Below are 25,659 nucleotides of genomic sequence, written 5' to 3'. Positions count from 1 at the left end.
AAGATAACTAGGGCAGTGGTATGAAATAGTTTATTTGAACCACTGTTTTTACATATTTAAAGAAATCATTTACTGTATTATTTGCCTACCAAGTGTGGGTTTTTTGTTTCTTTGCTTCCCTATCTTGCTAGGATTACCTGCCCTTCATCTGTACTCCCCAGCTCAAAAGTACTTCCCTTATTTTGCCTTAATCCAGGGCTCAGGCAAATAGGATGTGACCAAACCTCATTTGGGCAGTAATGCTGCAAACTGATGTGCATTTTAAAACAAAAGGGTTGGGTGGCGCCCATGGCTCAGTCGGTAAGGTGCCAGCCCCATATGCCGAGGGTGACAGGTTCAAACCTGGCCCCGGCCAAACTGCAACAAAAAAATAGCTGGGCATTGTGGCGGGCGCCTGTAGTCCCAGCTACTCCGGACGCTGAGGCAAGAGAATCGCTTAAGCCCAAGAGCTGGAGGTTGCTGTGAGCTGTGTGATGCCACAGCACTCTACCGAGGGCCACAAAGTGAAACTCTGTCTCTACAAAAAAAAAAGGGTTGAGACTAAGTAGCATGATTAAGAGGGGTTGCTTTGGGTTAACCCACCAGCACTGTCTGTTCCCTCAGCATAGATTATCTTTGCTTCTACAGTCAGCACTCAACAGCTCCTCTAAAAAACCAGTCTTCCCCAGTGAAGCCTCACTTGTTTGCTGCTTTGCTGAGATGATAGCTTAGAGAGACTGGTTATTTATTCTTAACCTGATGCCAGGTTCTTCTCTCTGGACAAGGTCACTAGAGATTAATTCTTTCTTACTTTAAGTGACAGATTCCTTAAAACAAATTCTAAGCTTGAGAAAGAGAAAATAGAAGAATTAAGGTCCTGTGTTCTAAGGGGAGCTTATACTGGACTGATAAAAGCAATAGTACTAAGAGCTAAGCTTGTTGATGGTACAGTGACTTCCCTTGTCATAGTCAGATGACCTTGGACACACAAGCATGTGAAGTCCCACTCCCTTCTCCTAACATCCCAGATGGAGCTAAACAAGGAAGGGCTGAGCTATTCTACTCTACACAGGTATTCATACTCTGGTACATGTACCTTCATAATACTGGACTAGAAAGAAGAGTCACCATATCCACTAGAAATCGGGGAACCAAGTCTTGCAGGTGAATTTCCCAAGGAGGCAAGCCATCCATGGCCCCTGTCTCCCACCATACTTCCTGGGGTCACACCAGGATGCAGCTAATAATTAATGATACCATCAAAGGCTGAGGGATAAATTATTTCTCTGGGTTTATATTCTTCTAATGAAGCACAAATGCTGAGTCATCAGTAAGTCATTCTACAAAAAAAGGTCTTCTTAAATATTTTATAAACACTAATTATTCTTCCCAAGTCTGGATTTCCTGAGAAGTCCTGTCACTCACAAGTAAGCTCATCTTCCACTTGTGCTATTCAAAGGCTGGTCTACTCCCAGCCTGAGCCAGGGGAATGAACAGAACCCACCAAAACTTTTTCAACACTCTGACAGTGTTTTATTTCAAACTTTGATCCCTGCCCTGTGAGTAGAAGAGAGTGCTGCTGTTCTGTTCCCTCACTTCCTGCTGTGGGAAAAACTGGTATAGATATTCTCTGAAACATACTGCCTTTCATCTAGACTCAGAAGTTAGATGTACAATTGCAAAAGAAGAAGGTCCAGGGCTGAGCATCCCTGCCGCCCACCTGGGCCCAGCCATCAGCCATGGTTGTTCAGGATAAGACTGTTGAAAAGACTCAAGCAGGCCTGGAGAAAACAAAGGTAGTTCCTCTTAGAGCACAATGGAGATGAATGATTTCTCAGCTCCCAGCAGCCTCATCACCCATGCTTTACTCCGAGAGTCGTATTTGCCATCAGACTAGCTGAGGCTTATGGGCCTCTCCTTGTGCTTCTTCATGGTCTTCCCCAAGCTGGGGACCAGGGATCATCACCGTCTGAAAGAATAGAGGCTGAGTTACCTACCAATCAACCCCACAGTTTACCCAGAAGAGTTCATCCCTCATCTCCAGCCTCCATCACAAAGTTTCCCCTTCCTTCGAGTCGCATCATCCCCTCTCTCCACTAGGCGGAGCCCAACAGGAGAGGCTTAGGATGCCACCACTACTGTCTCAAGCAAGCTTACCATCCAGCTGCCTCACCTTAAGGATAGGCTGCTTAGGGGGTGCCCATGAGGGAACAATCTTGCCATGCATTCTCCAGCTCCCATAGGGGTTTGTCAGGTGCTTTTCAAACACGACATACTCCAGGACATCCTTGGGTACATCTTCCTGTCCATACATCAACCGTCCAAACCGGTCATAGATGGCCAGAGTCTGCAAGGATGATAGCAAATCTGGCTTGTTAGTTTTTCTGGTTTGGTTTTTTGCCACACATGCATTTTTGAAATAACCATACCATAACAAAGAATTTTAATGGGCAAGAAAAAAGTTATGTCAGAATTCTGAGTCTAGTGGATAAAAGATGATCTAAGACATGAAATGATAAAAATCCTAAAAGAAAGTGTGGGAAAAATTCTAGATGATACCAGCTTAGGGTAAGATTTTATGAAGAAGATTCCATCCGTTGGCAATCACAGCAAAAAAAAATAAGTGGGACTTAATTTAAGCTAAAAAGCTTCTGCACAGCTAAGGACACAACAATTAAAGCCAACAGACAACCTTCAAAATGGGAAAAGATGCTTGCATGTTACAAATCTGACCAAGGGTTGATAACCAGAATCTACAGAGAACTCAAATTAATCAACAAAAAAGGAGCAAACAATCCCATCTATCACTGGGCAAGACACACGAACAGAACCTTCTCTGAGGAAGACAGATATATGGCCAACAAACACATGAAAAAAGGCTCATCATCCCTAATCACCAGAGAAATGCAAATTAAAATCACCTTGCGATATCACCTAACCCCAGTAAGAATAGCCTGCATCACAAAGTCCCAAAGTTGCAGATGCTGGTGCGGTTGTGGAGAGAAGGTAGCACTTTTACATTCCTGATGAGATTGAAAACTAATACAGCCTCTATGGAAAGAAGTATAGAGAATCCTCAAAGAACTCAAATTAGACCTCACGACCTCACAACTGATTCTGCAATCCCGCTACTAGGCATCTACCCAGTAGAAAAAAGATCATTTTATCATAAGGACATCTGCACTAGATTGTTTATCACAAATCAATTCACAATCACCAAGATGTGGAATGAAACCAAGTGCCCATCAATCCATGAATGCACTAATAAACTATGGTATATGTATACCATGGAATACTTTTCAGCCATAAAAAAAGATGGAGGCTCATGCCTGTAATCCTAACACTCTGGGAAGCCACGGTGGTGGATTGCTTGAGCTCATGAGTTCGAGACCAGCCTGAGCAGAAGTAAGACCCTGTCTCTACTAAAAATAGAAAAACTCGAGCAAGAAGATGGCTTGAGCCCAAGAGTTGGAAGTTGCTGTGAGCTATGATGCCATAGCACTCTACCCAGGGCAACAGCTTAAGACTCTGTCTCAAAAAAAAAGTGTGCTAGTTCAGTGTAGACCTGGTACCTCTTTTGTGAAGCAGCAGCTGAGGAGACTCATGCACTTGCCATGGCAGATGAAAAGCCTAAAAAAGGAGTTAAGACTTGAGAACAATGACCACATTAATTTGAAGGTAGCGGGACAGGATGCTCTGTGGTGCAGTTTAAGATTAAGAAGCAGCCCAGGGGGGGGCGCCTGTGGCTCAGTCAGTAAGGCGCCGGCCCCATATACCGAGGGTGACGGGTTCAAACCCGGCCCCGGCCAAACTGCAACCAAAAAATAGCCAGGCGTTGTGGCGGGCGCCTATAGTCCCAGCTGCTCGGGTGGCTGAGGCAAGAGAATCGCTTAAGCCCAGGAGTTGGAGGTTGCTGTGAGCTGTGTGAGGCCACGCCACAGCACTCCACAGAGGGCCATAAAGTGAGACTCTGTCTCTACAAAAAAAAACAAAAATAGCCGGGCATTGTGGCGGGTGCCTGTGGTCCCAGCTACTTGGGAGGCGGAGGTAGGAGAATCGCTTGAGCCCAGGAGTTGGAGGTTTCTGTGAACTGTGATGCCACAGCACTCTACCCAGGGCAACAGCTTGAGGCTCTGTCTCAAAAAAAAAAAAAAAAAAAAAGATGGAGACTTTACATCTTTTGTCTTTAACCTGGATGAAGTTGGAGAACATTCTCCTTAGAAAAGTATCACAAGAGGGCGGCGCCTGTGGCTCAGTTGATAAGGCGCCGGCCCCATATACCAAGGGTGGCGGGTTCTAACCCGGCCCCGGCCAAACTGCAACCAAAAAAAAAAAAAAGAAAAGTATCACAAGAATGAAAAAGCAGGGGGCGGTGCCTGTGGCTCAAAGGAGTAGGGCGCTGGCCCCACATACCTGACGGAGGTGGCGGGTTCAAACCCACTCCTGGCCAAAAACTGCAAAAAAAAAAAAAAGAATGAAAAAGCAAGTATCCAACGTACTCAGTACCAACATAAACCCAGTAGATGAACAAACATACACCATACAAGAGAAAAACTCAATTAAATTCAAGTTGGGGGAAGTGGGAAGAAGTGAGGGAGGGAAAAGAGAACAGGGAATGGGAGGTTTGCTCCCACCTAAAAGGCACAGTGTAAGGGTACATGACACACCTCCTGGGTGAGTGGCACAACTACAACAGGGACTTTACCTAATAAACACAAACAATGTAACCTAATAGTTTGTACCCTCTTAGTAATCTGAAATAAATAAATAAATAAAAAAAGAATTCTGAATCTAGGACTAACTGAAGAACTGCTGACACTTTCCTCTTCAGGGCAGGGAGTGGGAAGGGTGTTAAGACCAGGAAGGTGGGAGAAAATAGCTCTACATCATGTCACAGCAGACCTAACACTCAGTAGAGGGAAGGAGGTGGTGACAGTATAGAAGACCATGGTGAACCTTTCCTTATACCCTGCAGTCCTGGACAGCTATACCCTTGCACTCCAGGGTGAGTGACCAACCTGAGAGTAAGAAAAGCTTGGAAGAAAGCAGACTGGTGCCTCTACCTGGCGGGTATGCATGCGGACAGTGACCTGGCCGTACAAGTTGCTTTGATTCACCAGACTTGAACAGCGAACCTGGACCACCTGAGGTTGCTCTAAAGATTCCACAAAGCGCCATCGGACAGTCTTATACCTGATGTCCCAGACCATGTCCTAAGGGCAGAGAACAAGTTCAATTGGGTTTTTCCCTCCCCTTAGGGAAGTTGTTATAGCCATACCTGCTCTTACTTCCTGCAACACTATGGCCAATAGGCAGCATCTCCCACCAAAGGCTCTCTTGTGTATTTTCCCTCCCATCTTCTCAAGTTTCTTTTTTTTTGTTTTGGGTTTTTTGTTTTGTTTTTTGAGATAGAATCTCACTCTGTCGCCCTAGGTAAAGTGCCTTGGCATCATAGCTCACAGCAGCCTTAAACTCTTGGAATCAAGAGATCCTCTTCCCTCAGCCTCCCTAGTAGCTGGGACTACAGGTGCCCTCCACAATACTCAGCTAATTTTTCTCTTTTTTTCTTTTTTTTCGTAGAGACAGAGTCTCACTTTATGGCCCTCGGGTAGAGTGCCGTGGTGTCACACGGCTCACAGCAACCTCCAACTCCTGGGCTTAAGCGATTCTCTTGCCTCAGCCTCCCGAGAAGCTGGGACTACAGGCACCCGCCACAACGCCCGGCTATTTTTTGGTTGCAGTTTTTTTTAAAAAAATCCATACCTAAGTGGACCCTTACAGTTGAAACCCAGTTTGTTCTAGGGTCAACTGTATTTACTTCCTATAAAAACCACACAAAATAGTCAGGGAAAGACAGGAGTAGTTTTGCAGGTCTCATCTACCCTGTTTCCCCGAAAATAAGACATCCTCCGAAAATAAGACCTACTTACAGGAAAGATAAGACGTCCCCTGAAAATAAGACTTAGCGCATCTTTGGGAGCACACCTTAAAATAAGACAGTCTTATTTTCGGAGAAACGGGGTATGTATGTGTCAAGCACAGAAAATAAAAATCTAAGTTCTTCCTTTCTTAATTTCCAAAATCCATGTCCCAACAAGTTACAAAGATCCACCTCGAACTTTAGCAGCTGCCTTTTTTTTTTGTAGAGACAGAGTCTCACTTTATGGCCCTCGGTAGAGTGCCATGGCCTCACACAGCTCACAGCAACCTCCAACTCCTGGGCTTAAGCGATTCTCTTGCCTCAGCCTCCCGAGAAGCTGGGACTACAGGCACCCGCCACAATGCCCGGCTATTTTTTGGTTGCAGTTTGGCCGGGACCGGGTTTGAACCCGCCACCCTCGGTATATGGGGCCGGCGCCTTACCAACTGGGTCATAGGCGCTGCCCTAATTTTTCTATTTTTAGTAGAGATGGGGTCACGTTCCTACTTAGTCTGGTCTCAAACTTCTCAGCTCAAGGAATCCATCTGCCTCAGCTTCCCAGAGTGCTAGGATTACAGGTATGAACCACCCTGCCTAGCCTTTTGTTTTGTATTTTTTTTAGAGAGTTTTACTTTTATTGCCTAGGCTAGAGTACCATGGGATCAGCCTAGCTCACAACGACCTCAAACTCCTGAGTTTAAACATTCCTCCTGCCTTAGCCCTGCAAGTAGCTGGGGCTACAGACACCCACTACAATACCAGCTAATTTTTCTATTTTTAGTAGAGACAGGGTCTTACTCTTGCTCAGGATGATCTTCAACTCCTGAGCTCAAGCAATCCTCCCACCTAAAGTGCCAGGATTACAGGTGTGAGACACTATGCCCAGCCCACAGCTTTTCAAATTTTTTTTTTTTTTTGAGACAGAGTCTCACTTTGTTGCCCTTGGTAGAGTACTGTCGCATCATAGCTCACAGCAACCTCCAACTCTAGGGCTCAAGCGATTCGCTTGCCTCAGCCTCTCAAGTAGCAGGGACTACAGGTGCACCACAACACCCACCTATTTTTTAGAGATGGGGTCTCGCTCTTGCTCAGGCTAGTCTCTAACTCCTGAGCTCAAGGCAATCTACCCACCTCAGCCTCCCAGAGTGCTAGAATTACAGGCATAAGTGACCGCACCCAGCCATGCTTTTCAAGTTTTGATGAAGATATTGCCCAAGCTTATCTCATGACTCTCTCTTCATCTAAATCACAACTCAAGACCCACCTTCCTCCTAGAGGACCCTTCTCCAAATCAATAAAAGCCACAATCCAAACTGCCAGCACACCCAACCTACCATTATACCCCCCATACTCTCTCATAATCTGCTAATAATTACACGTACTTTTGTTGACAGCATATATATTTCTCTCACCCCATCTTTTAGCAGTGAAAGATGGGAATTTATAGGGACATAAAGGCTAAACTGCTAAGACTGCATTAGCTATACTTCTTCCTAGGGAAATTAACAGAAATTGAAGTTCTACAGATAGGAACTAAATCTGAGGCCGGTGTGGTGGCTCATGCCTATAATTTTAGTACTCTGGGAGGCTGAGGCAGGAAGAATGCTTAACCTTAGGAGTTCGCGACTAGGCTGCTCAGCAAAAGCAAGACAAGATAGAAAAATCAGTTGGGTCGGGTGTTACATTGCCTGTAGTCCCAGCTACTCAGAGGCTGAGGCAGAAGGACTGCTTAAGTCGAGTTTGAAGTTGCTATGAGCTAGATTGAGGCCATAGCACTCTAGCTTGGACAAAAGAGTGAGACTCTGTCTCAAAAAAGTAAAAACAAAACTCTAGAGCTAAATTGACAGAAACTAAATTCCTATCAACTATCTTGAATCAATCATATCTTGAATCTCTAACTGGACCACAAACTCTCATTCTTGGGGGTCTCCCAAAGAAGCTACCACCCTGTTATCACACAATATAAACCTCATGAACTTTTGTTGAGTCCTTCAGTATAGTATAGGCATATATGTAGGTGTGACCTAATGTATCCTATATCTGGCCTCAGAATCTATACCCCTGGCGTTTTAGTACTGCTTGCTGAGAAACTTTCTCTCTCTTTTTTTTTTTTTTTTTTGAGACAGTCTCTTCTGTTGCCTAAACTGGAGTGCAGTGGTGCCATCATAGCTCATAGCAACCTCAAACTCCTGGGCTTGAGTGTAACTCCTGCCTCAGCCTCCCACGAAGCTGGGAATACAGACATGTGCCACAACACCCTGTTTAATTTTTCTACTTTTAGTAGACATGGAGTCTTGCTTTGGTCAGTCTGGTCTCAAACTCCTGAGAGATCCTCCCACCTTGGCCTCCCAGAGTGCTAAGATTACAGGCACGAGTAAGCTACTATACCCAACTTGGACTTCCTCTTTCCTCATTTGTCAAGGCCCTTATGCAAGTCCATGTGAAGTCATTATCATTCAGCTAACAATAATGAAAATGCTGGGCACAGAGATTCACACTTGTAATCCCAGCACTTGGGAGGCTAAGGAGGGTGAATTGCCTGAGCTCACAGGTTCGAGACCAGCCTAAGCCAGAGTGAGACCTCATCTCTAAAAATAGCCGCGCATTGTGGCAGATGACTGTAGTCTCAGCTACTTGGGAGGCTGAGGCAAGAGAATCGTTGGAGCCCAAAAATTTGAGGTTGCTATGAGCTATGATGCCACGGCAGTCTACTGAGGGTAACAAAGTGAGACTCTGTCTGAAAAAAAAAATAGTAATAATAATAGAACTTAAGTTTGTGCCTTACACCTAAGGCACTTTCAAAACTGACCCTTCTTCCCTTTTTTTTTTTTTGAGATTGAGTCTCACTCTGTGACCCAGGATAGAGTGCCATGGTGTCAGCCTAGCTCACAGCAACCTCAAACTCCTGGGTTTGAGTAATCCTGCTTAGCCTCCTGAGTAGATTGGGACTACAGGTACCTGTAGCTATAATGCCTGGCTAATTTTTTTTCTATTTTAATAGAGACGGGGGTCTTACTTTGCTCAGGCTGGCCTCAAACTCCTGAGCAAAACTGACGCTTATTAGGAAAAACCAAAGGTGATATCTAGAATTTGTCCACCCAGGCATCCCACCGCTCTGTGGAGGATGAGAACCTACCGGAAAACACCGTTCAGTTACCAAGGTATGAAGCCGGTCATGGTCTGAGCTAGAAAAGAAAGAGACACATATCATTGACTATTGCTTTTATAATATCCTGTGTGAAAGTTGAAAAAAAGCACTGAAAATGAAAAAAAATTCATTTTTAGAAACATTTTTGGTACATCTACTGTAAGCCAGGCATTATGCTAAGTTCTAGGGGCACAAAGATGAACAATAAACTGGTTTACCAGAAAACTTTGGGATCAATAGTAGAATAAAATTATGTTTAAATATCAGGAATAAGGGCTCATTGCCCATAGCACAGTGGTTATGGCACCAGCCACATACACACTGAGGCTGACAGGTTTGAACCCCAGCCCAGGCCAGCTAAACAACAATGACAACTGCAACCAAAAAAATTGTCAGGCGTTGTGGCGGACGCCTGCAGTCCCAGCCACTCAGGAGGCTGAGGCAAGAGAAACATTGAAGCCCACGAGTTGGAGGTTGCTGTGAGCTGTAACACCATGGCACTTTACCAAGGGCGACACAGTGAGACTCTGTCTCAAAAAATAAATAAATAAATAATATAAATATCAGGAATAAGAAAAAATTTCTCTGAAATTACCATACATCCTCACACAGGGCAAGAGATCCTTACTGACACGGGGACTGATTCTGCTCTAAGCTAGTAAGAGGAACAAAGTCCAATACAAGTAACAATTGAGTGCTCATCTTACCTCCCCTCATCTGACACATCATCAGTACCAACTGATTTGGAGTTGTATCTTACACTCTCATCTTTGAACCTAGTCAAAGACAATCATCTTTTCTGGTCTGTCCTTTTCTTTCCTCAATATCTTTTTTGCTGCCAGAATAGCCTAGTCACCGCTCAGTTTACACAGTAATGGTTAATTTAAAAAAAACAACAAAAATACCAGATAGCAAACCCCTAATTCTATAAGATTTTCGGAGGGTTCCAACTGAGGAGTCTCAAATAAACCTAAGACCACAAAGTAGTTTCTTTCAGGTGCACACACGACTTTCCCCCACTGTTTAATATTTTAGGGAAGTTAAACTCTTTGCCTCCTTTGAAAAATCTTGTTCTTTAATCCCAGAATGGGTAAGGGATTAATTTTAAGGTGTCTGGCTTTTTCCCTTCCACACCTCTATTCTTTTTTTTATTTTTTTGAGACAGAGCCTCGTTTTGTCACCCTCAGTAGAGTGTCTTGGAGTCATAGCTCACAGCAACCTCTAACTCTTGGGCTCAAGTGATCCTCTTGACTCACCCTCCCAGGTAGCTGGGTCTACAGGCACCCACCACTACGCCTGACTAGTTTTTTAGAGATGAGGTCTCACTCTTGCTCAGGCTGGTGTCTAACTGGTGAGCTCAGGCAATCCACCTGCCTTGGCTTCCCAGAGTGCTAGGATTATAGGCGTCAGCCACCACGTCCAGACTTCCACCTCTATTCTTTTTTTATTTTTATTTTTTGAGACAGAGTCTCACTGTGTTGCCCTTGGTAGAGTACTGTGATGTCACAGCTCACAGCAACCTCAATCTCCTGGGCTTAAGCAATTCTCTTGTCTCGGGGGTGGCACCTGTGGCTCAGTCAGTAAGGCACCGGCCCCATATACCAAGCGTGGCAGGTTCAAACCCGGCCCCGGCCAAACTGCAACAACAACAACAAAAATAGCCGGATGTTGTGGCAGGCGCCTGTAGTCCCAGCTACTCGGGAGGCTGAGGCAAGAGAATCGCTTAAGCCCAGGAGTTGGAGGTTGCTGTGAGCTGTGTGATGCCATGGCACTCTACCGAGGGCCATAAAGTGAAACTCTGTCTCTATAAAAAAAAAAAAAAATTCTCTTGTCTCAGCCTCCCAAATAGCTGGGACTACAGACACCCACCACAATGCCAGCTTTTTTTGTTTTTGTTTTTGTTGTTACAGTTGTCAGTGGCTTAGCTGGCCCAGGCTGGGTTTGAACCCACCAGCCTTGGTGTATGTGGCCAGCACTGTAACCACTGTGCTACAGGCACTGAGCCCCACCTCTATTCTTTCTTTTTCTTTTTTTTCCCCACCTCTATTCTTTTTTTTTTTTTTTTTTTGGTAGAGACAGAGTTTCACTTTATTGCCCTCGGTAGAGTGCCGTGGCGTCACACAGCTCACAGCAACCTCCAACTCCTGGGCTTAGGCAATTCTCCTGCCTTAGCCTCCCAAGTAGCTGGGACTACAGGCGCCCGCTACAACGCCCGACTATTTTTTTGTTGCAGTTTGGCCAGGGCTGGGCTTGAACCTGCCACCCTTGGTATATGGGGCCGGGGCCCTGCTCACTGAGCCACAGGTGCCGCCCCCCCACCTCTATTCTTAACAGAAAAGATTCCAAGTCATTTCCTCCACTGCAGAAATTGACTAGAGTGAGTTGTGGTGACAACTACCATGATGACCACAATGGCCAGCACCTCTGAATGAACTCTTCTTTCTCCCCTATCCTAGCCTAGAAATCTTTAGTGGAAATAAATTCCATATTCCATGGGTTCACTTACTGTTTTACTCAATAAAACTTACTTTGAAGAAAGAAAAAGGAAGACATGTGCTTCTGCAACATAATGGACTAGGCTAATGCAAAACTACTCCCACAATACACATCTACAAATGCTAGATAAAATATAATACAAACACACACTTTAAAATATTCTGCCAAGTTTGCAAGAAAGAAAATCTCCAGATACCAAAAAGAAAGAGGGAACTAAAACCAGAACGGAAAGAATGCAACCTGATACCATGACAGCACAAGGAATGATCAAGGGATCCAGAAATAGGATCTAATGGCTGGGAGCTTAACTTTTCCTGAAACCTGGAACCCCTGAAGGGCAGTTGAGTAGGACTTGATATCCTTGAATAATATAGGGTTCTGCGTTCATAGGAAAGGAAGACTGGAAAAACAGTCTACTAATCTAGAGACTAGTCTATGGTCGGAGTTGGAAAAGAAATAAAAACTGAGGGGCGGCGCCTGTGGCTCAGTCGGTAGGGCGCTGGCCCCATATACCGAGGGTGGCGGGTTCAAACCCGGCCCCAGCTGAACTGCAAACCAAAAAAATAGCCGGGCGTTGTGGCTGGCGCCTGTAGTCCCAGCTACTCGGGAGGCTGAGGCAAGAGAATCGCTTCAGCCCAGGAGTTGGAGGTTGCTGTGAGCTGTGTGATGCCATGGCACTCTACCGAGGGCGATAAAGTGAGACTCTGTCTCTACAAAAAAAAAAAAAAAAAAAAAAAGAAATAAAAACTGAAATAAAATAAATAAATAAAAGAAATAAAAACTGGCTCAGTGACTGTGGCTCAAGCAGCTAAGGCGCCAGCCACATACACCAGAGCTGGCGGGTTCGAATCCAGCCCAGGCCCACCAAACAACAATGATGGCTGCAACCAAAAAATAGCTGGGTGTTGTGGCAGGCGCCTGTAGTCCCAGCTACTTGGGAGGCTGAGGCAAGAGAATTGCAAGCATAACTCACAAGCTATGATGATGCCACCGTGGGTAGATGTAGTCTACCCAGGGTGAGACAGAGTGAACTCTGTCTAAAAAAAAAGAGGAAATTCTGGCACATGGTACAATATGGATGAACTTTGAAGACATTATGCTAAATGAAAAAAAATAGTCACAAAAGCATAAATACTTCCTGGGCATGGTGGCTCATGCCCGTAATCCTAGCACTCTGGGAGGCTGAGGTGGGTAGATTGCCTGAGCTCAGGAGTTAGAGACTAGCCTGAGAAAGAGCAAGACCCCTGTCTCTTAAAAATATCTGGGTGTAGGGCGGCGCCTGTGGCTCAGACAGTAAGGCGCCGGCCCCATATACCGAGGGTGGCGGGTTCAAACCCGGCCCCGGCCAAACTGCAACCAAAAAATAGCCGGGCGTTGTGGCGGGTGCCTGTAGTCCCAGCTACTTGGGAGGCTGAGGCAAGAGAATCGCTTAAGCCCAGGAGTTGGAGGTTGCTGTGAGCTGTGTGAGGCCACGGCACTCTACCGAGGGCCATAAAGTGAGACCCTGTCTCTACAAAAAAAAAAAAAAGAAAAAAATACCTGGGTGTTGGGGGCGCCTGTGGCTCAAAGGAGTAGAGCACCGGCTCCATATGCCAGAGGTGGTGGGTTCAAACCCAGCCCCGGCCAAAAACTGCAAAATAAATAAATAAATAAATAAAAATAAAAAAAAAAATACCTGGGTGTTGTGGTGAGTGCTTGTAGTCCCAGCCACTTGGGAAGCTGAGGCAAAAGAACCACTTGAGCCCAAGAGTTCAGGGTTGCTCTGCTCTGAGCTATGATGCCCCAGCACTCTATCAAGGGTGACAAAATGAGACTCTGTCTCAAAAAAACAAAAGCATAAATACTGTAAGATTCTACTTATCTGAAGTACCTACATGTCTTCAGTCTGTTCAAAATGCTGTAACAAAAATACCATAAACTGGGCAGCTTATAAACCATATTTATTTCTCATAGTTCTGGGAAGTCTAAGATGAAGGCACTGGCAGATTTGGTATGTGTTGAAGGCCTGTTCCTCTAGATGGGGTGCCTTCTTTTTTAAAAAAAAGAATGTGATATTACTTGCCCATCTAAAACTGTGGTCTTTACTGCCCACTTTTTTTTTTTTTTTTTTTAGAGACAGAGTCTCACTTTATCACCCTCGGTAGAATGCCATGACATCACAGCTCACAGCAACCTCCAACTCCTGGGCTTAAGCGATTCTCTTGCCTCAGCCCCCCAAGTAGCTGGGACTACAGGTGCCCGCCATAACGCCCGGCTATTTTTTTTGTTGTTGTTGCAGTTCGGCCGCGGCTGGGTTTGAACCCACCACCATCGGTATATGGGGCCAGTGCCCTACTCACTGAGCCACAGGCGCCGCCCTAATTCCCACTTTTTTATTTGAGACAAAGTCTCACTCTGCTGCCCCCAGGCTAGAGAGCTAGGGCATCAACCTAGCTCCCAGCAACTTTAAACTCCTGGGTTCATGCAATCCTCCTGCCTCAGCCTCCCGAGTAGCTGAGATGACAGGCATGCGCCACCATGCCAGGCTAATTTTTCTATTTCTGTAGAGACAGGGTCACACTCTTGCTAAGGCTGGTCTTGAACTCTCGGGTTCAAGGGATCCCCCCACCTCAGCCTCCTATAGTGCTAGGATTTCAGGTATGAGCCACCATACCCAGTCCAGAATAGAGAATTTTGCCAGGGAACTGCATACACTAAGAAGAAAAAGAAAATTCTTGGAGTGAAAAACGGAAAATTAAGAACTCAGTAGGTAGATGTAACAGATTTGATATATCTAAAAAGAGGACAGGAAGATAGATCAGAAAATATCCAGACTAAAGCTGGAGGGGGGAAAGAAACAGTTGGAAAAATATAGAAAAGAAGCTCAGACACATTTGGCACATAGTAAAAGATCTAACATATGTACATTCAGAACTACACAAGGAGATGAGAAAGTGGAGCAGAAGCAAAATTTGAAGAGATGTTCTGTCTGAGAATTTTCCAACACTGACCAAAAAAAGCACCCAACGATTTCAGAATCAACATGAGCGCTAAGCAGGATAAAGAAACCACTCATAAACACACCTGCAGGTACATCACAATAAACTGAATACTAAAGGGAAAGAAAAACCTTAAAAATACACAGGGAAAAGAAACTTCAACTTAAAAGGAACAACAAGAAAAAACAGCTAACTTCCCAATAGAAAATAAACAGCAACGAAAAGATTACATCTTTACAACGCTAACAGAGGCCAGGCATAGTGGTTCACTCACTACTGTGATCCCTGCACTTTAGGAGGCCTACGCAGATGGTCACTTGAGGCCAGGAGTTTGAACTTAGCCTGAACAACATAGAGACCTTCCTCTCTACAAAAAACAGAAAAATCAGCTGGGCGTGGTGGCATTTGCCTGTACAGGCAGTCCTCGAGTTACAAACTTCCAACTTACATACATACAACTCACATAAACAAAGGCTATTACAGGTAACGGGTAACCTGTTTGACCTTACGTACAAATTCAACTAAGAACAAACCTACAATGGCTGGGCACAGTGGCTCGTGCTTGTAATCCCAGCATTCTGGGAGGCTGAAGTGGGTGGAATGCCTGAACTCAAGGGTTCGAGACCAGCCTGAGAAAGAGAGAGACCCCCATCTCTAAAACTAGCCAGATGTTGTGGTGGGCGCCTATAGTCTCAGCTACTTGGGAGGCTGAGGCAAGAGAATCTGTTAAGCCCAAGAGTTTGAGGTTGCTGTAAGCTGTAACGCCATTCTACCAAGGACAACAAAGTGAGACTCTGTCTCCAAAAAAAACAAAACAAAACAAAAAAGTTGGGGGGCAGCACCTGTGGCTCAAAGGAGCAGGGCGCCGGCCCCATGTGGCAGAAGTGGTGGGTTCAAATCCAGCCCCAGCCAAAATCTGCAAAATAAAAAATTTCAAAAAAAAAAAAAAAAATGTTGGGGGCGGCGCCTGTGGCTCAGCGAGTAGGGCGCCGGCCCCACATGCCGAGGGTGGCGGGTTCAAACCCAGCCCCGGTCAAACTGCAACAACAAAAAAAAATAGCCGGGCGTTGTGGCGGGCGCCTGTAGTCCCAGCTACTAGGGAGGCTGAGGCAAGAGAATCGCGGAAGCCCAGGAGTTAGAGGTTGCTGTGAGCCGTGTGACACCACGGCACTCTACCCGAGGGCGGTACAGTGAGACTCTGTCTCTACAAAAAAAAAAAAAGAAAAAATGTTGGGGGTGTACCAGGTGCAATGGCTGCTCCTGTAATGCTAGCACTCCGGGAAACCAAGGCAGGTGGGTTGCTTGAACTCACCTATTTGACACCAGGCTGAGCCAGAGCAAGACCCTGTCTCTAAAACACCAGTCAGGACGGCGCCTGTGGCTCAAGGAGTAGGGCGCCAGTCCCATATACTGGAGGTGGTGGGTTCAAACCTGGCCCCAGCCAAAAACTACAAAAAAAAAAAAATAGCTATTTTGGCAGGTGCCTGTAGTCCCAGCTACTTGGGAAGCTGAGGCAAGAGAATTGCTTTAGCCCAGAGTCTGAGGTTGCTGTGAGCTATGATATCACAACACTCTACTGGGGGTGACAAAGTGAGACTCTATCTCAAGAAAAAAAAAAGAATGTTTGTTAAACATTTTAACAATAACCACTGAGGCTTGGTGCCTGTGGCTCAAACAGCTAAGGTGCCAGCCACATACACCTGAGCTGGCGGGTTCAAATCCAGCCCGGGCCCCCCAAACAACAATGATGGCTGCAACCAAAAAATAGCCAGGGGTTGTGGCAAGCACCTGTAGTCCCAGCTACTTGGGAGGCGGAGGCAGGAGACTCACTGGAGCCCAGGAGTCAGAGGTTGCTGTGAGCTGTGACGCAACAGCACTCTACCCAGGGTGACAGCTTGAGACTCTGTCTCAAAAAAAAAAAAAAGAAACAATAACCACTAAAACAACAGAAGTAGAATGTAACATGTCTAAACAAGTAGAGGGAATTAATAAGAAAGAAGGAAATTATATTTAGCCAAGAAATGAAAGGAGAAGAAGAAACAAAGAAAAATCAAGGTAAATAGAATGCATAAAATAATGTAATGGAAAAAAAAAAAAAAAAAAGAAACAGGGTTGGGTGGTGCCTGTGGCTCAGTGCGTAGGGCGCCAGGGTTGGGTGGTACCTGTGGCTCAGTGGGTAGGGCGCCAGCCCCATATGCTGAGGGTGGTGGGTTTGGGCCTGGCCGTGGCCAAACTGCAACAAAAAAAATGGCGGGGCATTGTGGCCTGTGGTCCCAGCTACTCAGAAGGCTGAGACAGGAAAGTCACCTGGGCCTAGGAGTTGGAGGTTGCTGTGAGCTGTGTGACGCCAGGGCACTCTACAGAGGGCAATAAAGTGAGACTCTGATGAGAATATTTCAGATTGTATATGAAACCAGCACATTGTACCCCTTGATTGCACTAATGTACACAGCTATGATTTAACAATAAAAAAAAAAATTTTTAAATAAATAAAACAGGGCGGCACCTGTGGCTCAATGAGTAGGGCGCCGGCCCCATATGGCGAGGGTGGCGGGTTCAAACCCAGCCCCGGCCAAACTGCAACAAAAAAAAAAAAAAAATAGCCGGGCGTTGTGGCTGGCGCCTGTAGTCCCAGCTGCTCGGGAGGCTGAGGCAAAAGAATCACGTAAGCCCAAGAGTTAGAGGTTGCTGTGAGCCGTGTGATGCCACGGCACTCTACCCGAGGGCGGTACAGTGAGACTCTGTCTCTACAAAAAAAAAAAATAAATAAATAAATAAAACAAAATAAAGTAAGACTCTGTCTCTACAAAAAACAACAACAACAAAAAAAAAAAACAACAACAAAAACAGTGTTGAACAATAAAAACAGCAGGATTCTAAAAGACATTTGTCTACAGGCCAAGCACAGTGGCTGATGCCTGTGATCCCAGTACTTTGGGAGACTGAGGCAGGAGGATTATTTGAGCCTAGGACTTTGAGACACACTTGAGCAACAAAGCAAGGTCCTATCTCTACAAAAACTCTAAAAAAGTTGGGCAGGTGTGGCGATACAGGCCTATCATCTCAGCTATTTGGAAGACTGAGGCAGGAGGATCCCTTGAGCCCAGGAGTTTGAGGTCTGCAGTGCACCATGATCATGCCACTGCACTCCACAATGAGTAGCAGAACAAGACCTTGTTTCCAAAAAAGAAAAAGAAAAAAAAAAAAAGAGAAGATATGTGAGATATATGTGTGGTGGAAATATTAAAATATGAATAGAAATGACATATAGATAGTAATTATCTCTAGAAAAAGAGGGGAAATAGGGCTTTAGCTAAATGTCTTGTCCTCTCCCCTCATATTAAAGATTTTGAAGCAAATATCAGAGTATATAAACAGCTATGAACCTGACAAGTACTTTTCTTATGTTTGAAATATTTCATAATTTTTTTTTTTTTTCTTTTTTTTTTTATATATATATTTTTGTAGAGACAGAGTTTCACTTTATTGCCCTCGGTAGAGTGCCGTGGCGTCACACAGCTCACAGCAACCTCCAACTCCTGGGCTTAGGCGATTCTCCTGCCTCAGCCTCCCGAGTAGCTGGGACCACAGGCGCCCGCCACAACGCCCGGCTATTTTTTTTTTTTTTTTTTTTGTTGTTGCAGTTTGGCCGGGGCCGGGTATGAACCCGCCACCCTCGGTATATGGGGCCGGCGCCCTACTCACTGAGCCACAGGCGCCGCCCGAAATATTTCATAATTTTAAAAGTGTAAGGCTGGCCTAACACTCTGGGAGGACGAGGCAGGTAGATTGCCTGAGATCAGGTTTAAGACCAGCCTGTGCAAGAGTGAGACTCTGTCTCTAAACATAGCCAGGCAATGTGGTAGGCACCTATAGTCCTACCACAGGGAGGGTGGTAAAGGCACCCTTGGGAGGCAAGGCAAAAGAATCACTTGAGCCCAAGAGTTTGAGGCTGCTGTGAGCTATGACACCACAGCTCTCTACCGAGGGTAACAAAGTAAGACACTGTTTCAAAAAAATAAAAAAAGGGCAAGGGTAAAAACCTTTTACCCTGGGAATGGTGGCTCATGCCTGTAATCCTAGCACTTTGGGAGGCCAAGGCAAGTGGATTGCCTGAGCTCAGGAGGTTGACACCAGCCTAAGCAAGAGCAATACCCCATCTTGAAAAAATACCATGGCATTATGACGGGCACCAATAGTCCCAGCTACTCAGGAGGCTAAGGCCAGAGGATTGCTTGAGCCCAAGAGTTTGAGGATGCTGTGAGCTATGACACCACACCTTGGCACTCTACCGAGGGCGATGAAATAAGATTCTGTGTCAAAAAAAAAAAAAGTGTACTAAGAAATATACAACAGTTTAATTAATTAATGCATGTTGGAGTACAGGTTTTTGGTCCTACCTGAAGCCTAGCTACTCTAACAACAGCTCAAAGAATACTGGCAAAAGTCCAAGGACAGTATTCAGTATTATTCCAGGCTCTTGGTGTGGTTTTTTTTTTTTGAGACAGACTCTCACTCTCATGGCACCATGGTGTCACCAAAGCTTTCAGCAACCTCAAACTCTTGGGCTGAAGTGATCCTCATGCCTCAGCTTCTTGAGTAACTGGGCCTACAGGCACCTGCCACAACACCTAGCTAAATTTTTCTAATAGAGATGGGGTCTCACTTTTGCTCAGGCTGGTTATGAACCCCTGAGTTCAACCAACCTGACTGTCCCAGCCTACCAGAGTGCTAAGATTAGAGGCATGAGCCATCATGCCCAGCCTGATTCTTCATTTTCCCAGTAGCTCTGACTTTGTTGAATCAAAAAAAAAATTAAGAGTATCAGCACCCGTAGCACAGTGGTTATGGCGCCAGCCACATACACCAAGACTGGTGGGTTCAAACTTGGCCTGGGCCTGCTAAAATAATAATGACAACTGCAAGAAAACACAGCTGGGCACTGTGGCAGGTGCCTGTAGTCCCAGCTACTTGGGAGGCTAAGGCAAGAGAATCACTTAAGCCCACAGTTGGAGGTTGCTGTGAGCTGTGATGCCACAGCACTCTCAAAAAAAAAAAAAAAAATGCACAGTGCCTGTGGCTCAAGTGGCTAAGGCGCCAGCCACATACACTTGAGCTGGCAGGTTTGAATCCAGCCTGGGCCTGCCAAACAACAATGATGGCTGCAACCAAAAAATAGCCAGGTGTTGTGGCGGGCACCTATAGTCCCAGCTACTTGGGAGGTGAGGCAGGAGAATCACTTAAACCCAGGAGTTGGAGGTTGCTGTGAGCTGTGATGCCACAGCACTCTACCCAGGGCGACAGCTTGAGGCTCTATCTCAAAAAAAAAAAAAAAAGGAAATTTTCAAAGGAAACATATTCAAAATAACTAAGGAAAGGGAAATGTCATACATAAGACAAACATACAAAAAGGATCAGGGTGGGGCGGCGCCTGTGGCTCAGCGGGTAGGGTGCCGGCCCCATATGCCGAGGGTGGCGGGTTCAAACCCAGACCCGGCCGAACTGCAACAACAACAAAAAAAAAATAGCCGGGCGTTGTGGCGGGCGCCTGTAGTCCCAGCTACTCGGGAGGCTGAGGCAAGGGAATCGCTTAAGCCCATGACTTGGAGGTTGCTGTGAGCTGTGTGAGGCCACGACACTCTACCGAGGGCCATAAAGTGAGACTCTGTCTCTACAAAAAAAAAATAATAATAATAATAATAAAAAAAAGGATCAGGGTGAATTAAGGGATCACCTTGGGTGAAAACAGCAGCCATTCTAGCATAATACAGTGAAACTGAGGCAGTAGCAGGATAGCTTCAGTCACTAATTACTTCCCATATAGGAAGTTCTCTCACTCTAGAACTGTTACTTGAAGAAAAAAAACTAAATCTGTGCAAAAAAAAAAAAAAACAAAAACCCAGTGAGTAGAATGACAGCTGCTAAGAACAGAATGGGTACATGACAAGGAGTTCACTTACTTGTTCAGACAAAGGTGAGCTTCCACGAAGATATCCTTTGCTTTTTCAGGGAAGTCCTTAATTTTAAAATCAACATCATATTCTTTTATTTTCCGGAATCTATAAAATTAAGCCTGAGAATTATTTCTAAAGAAGACTTCATACATTTCCATAATTCACAGCTTACATTGTTTTTTCAATGTGTCTGGGCCTGAAGTTTAAACTCTAAGTTACTTCTCATATAAATATGTTTTTATTCTTATTACATTTTAAGCTATGTGATCATAAAAGTCTTACACACTTCAAACTTCCTAACTGATGTAATAAAAATTACCAATGAAGACAGGGTTGCCATAGAGAACTCAAATTAATAAACAAAAAAAGAGCTAGCACTCCCATGTATCACTGGGCAAGAGACATAAACAAAACTTTCTCTAAGGAAGACAGACGAATGGCTAACAAACATCAAAAAATGCTCACCATCCCTAATTATCAGAGAAATGCAAATCAAAACCATCCTGAGATTATCACCTAATCCCAGTAAGATTAGCCCACATCACAAAATCCCAAAGCTGCAGCTGCTGGCAGATGTGGAGAGAGGGGGACACTTTTATTTATTTATTTATTTATTACTGTTGGGGATTCATTGAGGGTACAATAAGCCAGGTTACACTGATTGCAATTGTTAGGTAAAGTCCCTCTTGCAATCATGTCTTGCCCCCATAAAGTGTGACACACACCAAGGCCCCACCCCCCCTCCCTCCGTCCCTCTTTCTGCTTCCCCCCCCATAACCTTAATTGTCATTAATTGTCCTCATATCAAAATTGAGTACATAGGATTCATGCTTCTCCATTCTTGTGATGCTTTACTAAGAATAATGTCTTCCACTTCCATCCAAGTTAATATGAAGGATGTAAAGTCTCCATTTTTTTTAATGGCTAAATAGTATTCCATGGTATACATATACCACAGCTTGTTAATCCATTCCTGGGTTGGTGGGCATTTAGGATGTTTCCACATTTTGGCAATTGTAAATTGAGCTGCAATAAACAGTCTGGTACAAGTGAGAGGGGAACACTTTTACACTGTTGGTGGGAATGCAAACTAATATAGCCTTTTTGGAAAGAAGTATGGAGAATCCTCAAAGATCTCAAATTAGATCCCATTTGATCCAGAAATCCTACTATAGGCATCTATCCAGAAGAAAAAAAAAATCATTTTATCATAGGGACATTTGCAATAGACTGTTCACTGGAGCTCAATTTACAAACGCCAAGATGTGGAAACAACCTAAATGCCATCAACTCAGGAATGGATTAACAAATTGTGGGCAGTGCCTGTGGCTCAGGGAGTAAGCCCCCATATACAGGAGGTGGTGGGTTCAAATCCAGCCCTGGATAAAAATAAACTGGAAAAAGAAAATTGCAGTACATGCATACCATGGAATACTATTCAGCCATAAAAAAGACGGTCACTTCACATCTTTTATAATATCCTGGATGAGGCCAGGCGAGGTAACTCACACCTATAATCCTAGCACTCTGGGAGGCTGAGGCGGGTGGACTGTTTGAGCTCACAAGCTCAAGGCCAGCCTGAACAAAAGCAATATCCCATCTCTACTAAAAATAAAAAAACTAGGCTTGGTGCCCATAGCACAGTGGGTACAGCGCCAGCCATATACATCAAGGCTAGCGGGTTCGAAATCAGCGTAGGCCAGCTAAATAATAATAACAACTACAACAAAAAATAGCCAGGCATTGTGGCAGGCACCTGTAGTCCCAGCTACTTTGGGAGGCTGAGGCAAGAGATCACTTGAGCCCAAAAGTTTGAGGTTGCTGCGAGCTATGATGCCACAGCACTCTACCCAGGGCGACATAGCAAGACTCTGTCTCAAAGAAAAGAAAAACTAGATAAGCACATTGGCAGGCACCTGTAGTCTCAGCTACTGGGAAAGCCTCTCAGAGTGCTAGGATTAGAGGCATGGGCCACTGTGCCCACCAAAGAAAATGTCATTCTAATAACAACTCCTAGTTGATTCAGACACCCACGACAATTGTGATGCCGCTTTCTTCTTCAATCGCTCAGTTCTCTGTTTCAGTCCTTCCTTTGAAAGAGAAGACATCCGAGCATCACCCTCTGGAGGAACATAGGCATCAAAGATACCAGCTGTAATGAGGGAAGAAGAAAATTAAGAAAGTACTGAAAGATTGAGTAAAATTATTATTTTCTTTTCTTTTTTTTTTTTTTTTATAGAGACAGAGTTTCACTTTATCACCCGTGGTAGAGTGCCGTGGCATCACACAGCTCACAGCAACCTCCAGCTCCTGGGCTTAGGCGATTCTCTTGCCTCAGCCTCCCGAGTAGCTGGGACTACAGGTGCCTGCCATAATGCCCGGCTATTTTATTGTTGCAGTTTTGGCCGGGGCTGGGTTTGAACCCACCACCCTCGGTATATGGGGCCGGTGCCCTGCTCACTGAGCCACAGGTGCCGCCCTATTATTTTCTTTTCAGACAGAGTCTCACTCTGTTGCCCAGGCTGGAGTGCCATGGCATTAGCCCAGCTCACAGCAACCTCAAACTCCTGGGTTCAAGCTGCCACAACGCTCAGCTAATTTTTCTATTTTTTTAATCTTGCTCAGGCTGGTCTAGAACTCTTGAGCTCAAGCATTCCTCCCACCTTGACAGGCACCTGTAGTGCTAGGATTGCTAGGTATGCTAGGATTACGAGTGTGAGCCACTATGCCCAACTGAGAAAAAGTAATCTTGGGAGAGACCCAGGATAGATAATAAATTAATGAAGCAGACTTTCAAGTACAAAGAAGCATGTTACATTAGAAAAATAATTTAAGGGCAGTGCCCGTAGCTCAGTGGGTGGGGCGCTGGCCACATACACCGAGGCTGGCAGGTTCAAACCCGGTCCAGGCCAGCTATAACAACAACAACAAAAATATAGCTGGGCGTTGTGGTGGGCACCTGTAATCCCAGCTACTTGGGAGGATGAGGCAAGAGAATTGCTTAAGCCCAAGAGTTTGAGGTTGCTGTGAGCTATGACACCACAGCACTCTACCGAGGGTGATATAGTGAGACTCTGTCCCCCCTCAAAAAAAAGAAAAATAATTTAAGAAAAATTTAAGTCTCTCAGGGCCTCAGTTTTTACTTCTATGAAACAGGGAAATTTTGCTCTTTACTTCTAGGAATGGTATATAAACAAGATCAAAGATGACCTCATGAAACAGAATGCATAGAAAGAAAATTAGTATTGAAGTTCAACTGATTTTGTGGTTAATTAAATGCCATCAATCACAGTCCAAGTTCCAGATCTCTGATGGAAGGAGACTGGGTCAGAGTCATAAAAATACCACACCTCACCTGTACAGGCCAGATGTATGGGACGCTCCAAACGTTCTGGAGGAATGACCAATCCTGCTTTCCGGGCTTGTTCCATAAACTCTTTTTCTGTTTTGTATTTAGATTTATAAGTAGGAGGTGTGAAACGTTTTTTAGTTCTTACTGGAATTACAGCTATGGACTGAGTCACTAGAACAGGCTGAAAAGTAAGGTAAAAGTTAGTACATAGGTAACCTGAAAAAAAAAAAAATCTATTTTGAACAAACACTATGCAAAACCCTATAGAAAGGGCACATCCAAAGAAAGCTTCAGGAACAATTATGAAACAATTATCACAGGGAAAAAGGTACTGTGACCTAAACACTTATGGGTGTCTCTTATTAGAAGCCGGTTAGCATCACTCAACATTTAATAAAAAATTTCCTTTAGGGCTAGGCGCCTGTGGCTCAAGCGGCTAAGGTGCCTGCCACATGCACCTGAGCTGGTGGGTTCGAATCCAGCCCGGGCTTGCCAAACAACAATGATGGCTGCAACCAAAAAATAGCCGGGCGTTGTGGCAGGCACCTATAATCCCAGCTACTTGGGAGGCAGAGGCAGGAGAATCGCTAGAGCCCAGGAGTTGGAGGTTGCTGTGAGCTGTGATGCCACGGCATTTTACCCAGGGTGACAGCTTGAGGCTCTGTCTCAAAAAAAAATTTTTTTTTCCTTTAGTACTTTCTACAGTATAGGACTATGCAAACTCCTAGGGATGCAGAATCAATTAAATCAAGACCTGCTTTCAAAGAACTTTCAGTCTGATGGGGAAATTAAACACCAACCCAATAGTGAAATGAGCGGAGTGCTTTTCTTAACTAGCAGAGTCTTTTTCTTAGCATCTCTTTCACCCACTCAGATCGCATTTTACTCATTCTATCAGGAGTCTCCCTGTAAACTTTATTCTGTCGTTTTCGCTCCCCACTGACCAGTAAGTCCTCTAAAGCCCAGGAGAATTTTTCTCTTTGATCATGAGGTTTTCTTAGGCAGGGACAGTGATAATAAGGGCTTCTCTCCCTTTTGCAGCTACTGTTCAACTTAGGACATTTGTGAGAATCGAAGGGAAGCAAGCCCACTTTGCAAGTCATTTCGTCGTTCCCCTTTAAAACCCCGCCAGATAGGTCCAAACCAAACTGGAGAAACTTAATCCCCGAGAATTCGCCCACTCTCAGATCCCTGCCTAGACTCTACTGACTTGGCCCCAACTAGCTCAGTAGCTAGGTCCTGTCCACGCCAACTTATCCCTCGGCTAGGTCTTACGCGTACCGTCCAAGCTCACTAAGGATAATTGCATGTACTTCCCTCTACTCTGCTCTCCTCCTCCAGCCTCTGGAGTCCTGTTGGTTCTGTCCCTACCCACCTGCCGAGACCACCAGCCCAAAGTCCTGGACAAGAAGGACAACTCCCAAGCCATGGGGGCTGCCATTTTGCTCACGCAAAGGCTGCTGGGATGGCAACTGCAAGTGAAGCAGGTACGGTAGCAGAGAAGGCGCATAGGGCAGAGCTTACACAGGAGTGGAATTTTCCAGGGCGCGCGCCCTCCCCCGAAGTGTGAGCAGCGAGGACGCGCACGTACTCGAGAGGTGGGGCGGGTGGAGTTCAGTTGGGTATGCGCAATGAGAGGACGGTGGGGGTAGGGTGGAACACATGGCTGTCACGCGCGGGCAGAAGGGTTCCTAACCGCGACCTGCGCCTGCGCACGAGGTGTTCTTGGCGGTGTGCGGTTGGTTCATTTCTATGTTTGGTACATTGCTGCACCTTATTTCCATGTGGTAAAAAATGAAAAGTTCTTTTTTTTTTTTTGGTAGAGGCACAGT

The 25,659-nt window shown here is 45.1% G+C and overlaps 1 protein-coding gene across 3 annotated transcripts; it reads right to left on the bottom strand.

Annotated features, from left to right (window-relative positions):
- Positions 1 to 3: 3 nt before the first annotated feature.
- On the bottom strand, positions 4 to 25,374 carry MRPL45 (mitochondrial ribosomal protein L45). Of its 3 annotated transcripts, XM_053568484.1 has the most exons (9): positions 25,203 to 25,360; positions 23,831 to 24,008; positions 22,510 to 22,627; positions 20,482 to 20,580; positions 9,036 to 9,084; positions 5,043 to 5,192; positions 2,153 to 2,326; positions 1,848 to 1,948; positions 4 to 1,760 (listed from the first exon to the last, which is right to left on the bottom strand). In XM_053568484.1, the coding sequence occupies exons 1-8, from the start codon at positions 25,335 to 25,337 to the stop codon at positions 1,868 to 1,870; spliced, it is 984 nt and encodes a 327-aa protein (XP_053424459.1). In that variant the 5' UTR covers positions 25,338 to 25,360; the 3' UTR covers positions 4 to 1,760; positions 1,848 to 1,867. The 3 variants fall into 3 exon arrangements, with proteins under 3 accessions (XP_053424459.1, XP_053424460.1, XP_053424458.1); XM_053568483.1 differs by having other exon boundaries at positions 6 to 1,948; positions 25,203 to 25,374; XM_053568485.1 differs by lacking the exon at positions 5,043 to 5,192 and having other exon boundaries at positions 4 to 1,948.
- Positions 25,375 to 25,659: the final 285 nt, after the last annotated feature.

Source organism: Nycticebus coucang, chromosome 18, assembly GCF_027406575.1.
Source record: "Nycticebus coucang isolate mNycCou1 chromosome 18, mNycCou1.pri, whole genome shotgun sequence".
In the NCBI taxonomy this organism is placed as follows: domain Eukaryota; kingdom Metazoa; phylum Chordata; class Mammalia; order Primates; family Lorisidae; genus Nycticebus; species Nycticebus coucang.
This window is presented reverse-complemented; position numbering and strand designations above follow the sequence as displayed.

Coding starts and splice junctions, on each gene's coding strand:
- MRPL45 (XM_053568483.1), bottom strand. CDS start 25,337: ATGCGCCTTCTCTGCTACCGTACCTGCTTCACTTGCAGTTGCCATCCC. Junction 24,009..25,202: donor TGGGCTGGTGGTCTCGGCAG/GTGGGTAGGGAC, acceptor CTTACTTTTCAG/CCTGTTCTAGTGACTCAGTC. Junction 22,628..23,830: donor CATACATCTGGCCTGTACAG/GTGAGGTGTGGT, acceptor CCCTCATTACAG/CTGGTATCTTTGATGCCTAT.